Consider the following 4,316-nt stretch of genomic DNA (forward strand, 5'->3'; position numbering starts at 1 on the left):
GTCCAAGACATACGGTCGCAGATCCGATGAAACGATGACAAAATCGATCATCGAACTGCGGCCTATACATTAAATTCCAGTGAAATATATTTATGTTTGTGGTTGTAATGTGACAAAATATGGAAAAGTTCAAGGGGTATGAATACTTTTGCAAACCACTGTATCTACTGGTTTTGGTTCATTACAAACAGGAGTAATATTACGACTGTAGAGTTAACTCTGTTTCTGCTGACTGTAGTTACATTTTCTTTTTTTCTTTTTCAGGATTTTCTGGACAAGAAGGAGCAAAAGGATCGAGAGGTAATTTACTCAGTCAAAGCAGAAAATAAAATAAAATAAAGAAAACAAAACCTTAGTTTACTTCTGAACAATGGTCAGATCTGTAGCGATTCATGCCTTTACTTTTGGACCTCAGGTGACCAAGGACCTTCTGGGCCTCCAGGACTCAGAGGTCCTGTTGGACCTCCTGGAGAGGCTGGACTTCCAGGTGACATTGTTGATCCATTGTTATTTTACCAACCTTATTTTTGTTACAATTAAATAATAAAACATTTATATTACCCCGTATAGGAACCATTGGGCTTCAAGGACCACCAGGTAGACCTCTTTTATTGATGCAGCACTTAGAGAAGAATCCAGCTGTCTTACTGATTCAGTTTTTCTTGTTTTAATATCATCTACACTGATTCTGTTCTCTKCTCATTAGGAATACCAGGGAATCCAGGCCAACCTGGGGTCAAAGGTAAAACCGCTGTGAATATGTTGAAAAAAAAAATCGTTTTTACTTTGTTGTTTGAAGTTCAGTATCTGACCCGTGTCTCTGTGTTTCAGGTGAACCCGGTGTACCAGGGAGAATCATCAATGCAGGTCAGCCAACGTCAGAAAACTGCAGTTTCATTGCGGTTTTGATCCCCGTAATGTTTGAGGATCTGATGGTCTCTTGTCTGCTCCAGCTGGCTCCACCTCTGTTGGCATCCCAGGGCCGCCTGGGCCTGCTGGTCCCCCTGGGCCTGCTGGACCTCCAGGATTATCAGGTCTTATTTTTGACACTTTCCTTAAATCGGGTTACCACTCTCTTCGTTTAAAARACAGTAAAACTAAAGTACTGTATCCAGTTTTAAACTACAATTTTTATACARTGACTTCCTCAGGTCCCATTGGCCCTGCTGGTCTTCCTGGCTCACCTGGTACGTTACTACGTTGTTTAGTTACAAAACTGCTTTATAGTTTTTGATAATAAGCATTTAACAGTTGTTGTGTTTTGTCATCAGGTCCTAAAGGAGACAGAGGATACAAGGGAGACCAAGGAGAACCTGGAATAGCAGTCAGGACCAGTCAAAGTATATCCTCCTCTACAGCAGAGAGTATGTTTTTCATGGCTTTCTTTGATAAATGCTGTTGTTTTGCCACTTCAGTAGAAAACCAAACTGAATGTTAGTTTCTTAATTTCTGCATCATCTGTGGCTATATATATATATATTATAGTAAGAATGAAAAAGTAGAAGAGAAATATAAGAGCAGTAAAGAGAGAAACCGATAGAAATTATACATCATGTGAAATGAACACCAATAACACAACAGGACACCACACCCGACATTTGACCATCACACACAAATGCTGTTTTGTTTTCTCTCTCCTGCCTGACACAGTTTGATGCCAAAGAAACTCATAGCAAAACTGGGCTTAAAAGCAGTAATAATAAACTTGTAGAAAGTAATTGTTGAATGTACATCTGTTGGAGTTAGTTTGTTTCAGGGCTCTTCATTTAAAGTTGTGCTTTTTTTCTGTTTTAGGACAGCACAGCTCCAGTGCACACTCAGAACTGCGTGGCCCACCGGGTCCACCTGGGCCTCCTGGACGTCCAGGTAAGTCTGACTCCACCCTCTCCTTCAAAACAGACTTAGATAAAAATAAATGTTATCTGAGTTGTTTGTCAACAACAGGAATCACTCAGTCATGTTGAGTCAGATCATTTAAAACTACAGTATCTTGCTGTGTGTTTCTGTGTTCATTAGGCGATTCAAGACAGGGCCCCCCAGGACCACCTGGGCCTCCAGGCCAGCCAGGCAAGTTTCTGTCACATAAATTCACACTGTAGCTATTTATGTCACACTTACCCACTGAATTTGGGCTCTGTAGGTTATGGAAGTCTTGGACCTAAAGGAGAAAAGGGAGACGCAGGTTTTTCGTCCAGCTCTGGTATGATTCAGAATATAAACTTCTGTTTTGTCTTTTTTTTTTTTTTTTTGGTTTGAAGAAAAATGGTGACGGGACTGAGGTCAGCTCTGCTCTTCTTACAGGAACATTTTATACTGGACCACCAGGACCTCCTGGGCTTCCTGGGTCTAAAGGATCAACAGGTGATCAGATTGTGCAAAGTTGCTGGYTCCATCACTACGAGCTGCTCTTTGTGTTTTGTTAATTTGTATTGGCATCTGGATTATTATTGCAGGTTCTCCTGGACCACGTGGATACCCAGGTATTTTACTTATTTCCTTTTTTTTTTTTTTTAAATCACCATTTTTTTTAAATTTCATGTTTTGGACTGAGGCAAGCTCTGGCAAAAAATACGTGAACACTGTTCTTGGAGGATGTTCTTTCAATTGTTTAGTTTTATTAATTTAGTTTGAAAAATAAAAAACAGACATGCTACAAAACTATCATTTTTCAACATTCCAACTTTCTGGCTTTAATATATAATAAGTAAAAAAGACAAAATATGATTGCTGAAGTCCATCTGAAAAAAAATATGGAAGCACTCAAACTTAGGAAAAAAAACTTGACTAATGAGAAAAACTCTGCGTCATTACTACTTTGTTTCACCACCTCTGGCTTTTATAACAACTTGAATTCTCTGAGGCATGGATCTAACTAATGACAAACAGTACTTCTCATCAATCTGGCTCCAACTGTCTCTTATTGCTGCTGCCAGATCAGCTTTGTAGGTTGGAATCTTGTCATTGACCATTTTCTTCAATTCCCTCCAGAGATTTTCAACTGGGTTGAGATAAATACTATTCGCAAGCCYTGCCATTGACATTATTTGTCTTTCCTGAGGAAATTGTTGTCATTTGTCTTATGGCAAGTTGCATCTTGAAAACAGTGAAAACCTTTTTATCCTCCAGTAATTTTGAATGATTATATTTTTGTTTTGTGAGCAACAATTTAGTCAAAAACCATTGGGCCTCATGCAAGAACCGTTCGTACAAACAGATTTGTACTTAAGTACGAGTTATTTAGGATAATTTGTGGCATTCACCAATTTTCTCGTATTTTAAAATTTGGGGGGTGGGTTGCGTCGCGTAACTACTCTTCTTGTGAATAAATGAAAATTATGTAATACAGTTGTTAACAATTAAATTAAAAATATTTGACCAAAGGAAAAGCAGAGCAGGACTAAAGAGAGATGAATATGATTTAGATTTTTATTTCTGTGACTGTATACGACCCACAGGAGAAACAACATTAACAGCAGTCGTCATTACATTCCTCGGCTTTAAAGCAGCTCCTTCAATTCCACAGCTGACGCTGCTWAAAATGACAGATTTTCTTTTCTGGATCTGTGAGAGCAGGAAATCAATCTCCGAACTCGTAAAGTTCTTCTTTTTACTTTGTGATGTCATTTATGAATGGACACTTCCTGGTATCTGAGGAAGGAAATGTAGCCTTATATGGTGTTTTTGGGGTGGTAATTATGCTAATCTGCTCTCCTCGTGCGTGAGCACCTGATACGCATTCATCAGTTTACGCAGCTCATTTACACACTTTTCCTGAAGATAGAAGAGTTTGTTGAATTTGTCGTGATATGTTCGTAAGAACCCTTCGTACGAACAAAAGTAAGAGAAATTTAGGATAAAAATACGAACATGTTCTTGCATGAAGCCCAGTGTTCTTAAGTGTACTATATATAAACATTTGATTAAAATTGCATTTACATGACTACATCACAATATTCTTGGTATTTATTCCTGTTTGAATCACTGTTTCACATGTTTCAGGTGACCCAGGCTCACCAGGTGTGCCTGGGACTCCAGGAAGACCGGGATTCGCTGAGGGAGGTGAGCCCTTCTTTTAAACCAATGCTTTATGCCACACAAACAAATTTTTGATAAGTTTGAGTATTCATTCCTAATGTGTTGAACTATGAAGGAAATGTGATCGCTGGACCACCAGGTCCACCAGGACCTCCTGGACGACCAGGACTACCTGGAGTCAAAGGTAAACCCGGCATCCTGCTGAAAGCAGCTCAGAGTTTTATTGACTGCAATCCAGTTTAGAAACTTGCCTGTGTGTCACTTCATCATCAGACTGTTTG

General features: G+C 39.2%; 1 protein-coding gene across 1 annotated transcript in view; it reads left to right on the forward strand.

The window, feature by feature from the left end:
- LOC106536151 (collagen alpha-1(XVII) chain) overlaps positions 1-4,316 on the forward strand; it is a 35,832-nt gene that overhangs the window by 23,167 nt on the left and 8,349 nt on the right. The window contains exons 28-42 of the mRNA XM_014033350.1: positions 265-300; positions 416-487; positions 571-597; positions 707-742; positions 832-867; positions 954-1,034; positions 1,152-1,187; positions 1,272-1,364; positions 1,795-1,866; positions 2,017-2,067; positions 2,141-2,200; positions 2,302-2,361; positions 2,454-2,480; positions 4,000-4,059; positions 4,151-4,275. Of these exons, the coding sequence (XP_013888804.1) occupies positions 265-300; positions 416-487; positions 571-597; positions 707-742; positions 832-867; positions 954-1,034; positions 1,152-1,187; positions 1,272-1,364; positions 1,795-1,866; positions 2,017-2,067; positions 2,141-2,200; positions 2,302-2,361; positions 2,454-2,480; positions 4,000-4,059; positions 4,151-4,275 (872 nt within the window). The remainder of the gene's footprint in view (positions 1-264; positions 301-415; positions 488-570; positions 598-706; positions 743-831; positions 868-953; positions 1,035-1,151; positions 1,188-1,271; positions 1,365-1,794; positions 1,867-2,016; positions 2,068-2,140; positions 2,201-2,301; positions 2,362-2,453; positions 2,481-3,999; positions 4,060-4,150; positions 4,276-4,316) is intronic.

This window comes from Austrofundulus limnaeus, unplaced genomic scaffold (assembly GCF_001266775.1).
Source record: "Austrofundulus limnaeus strain Quisiro unplaced genomic scaffold, Austrofundulus_limnaeus-1.0 Scaffold1704, whole genome shotgun sequence".
In the NCBI taxonomy this organism is placed as follows: Eukaryota; Metazoa; Chordata; class Actinopteri; order Cyprinodontiformes; family Rivulidae; genus Austrofundulus; species Austrofundulus limnaeus.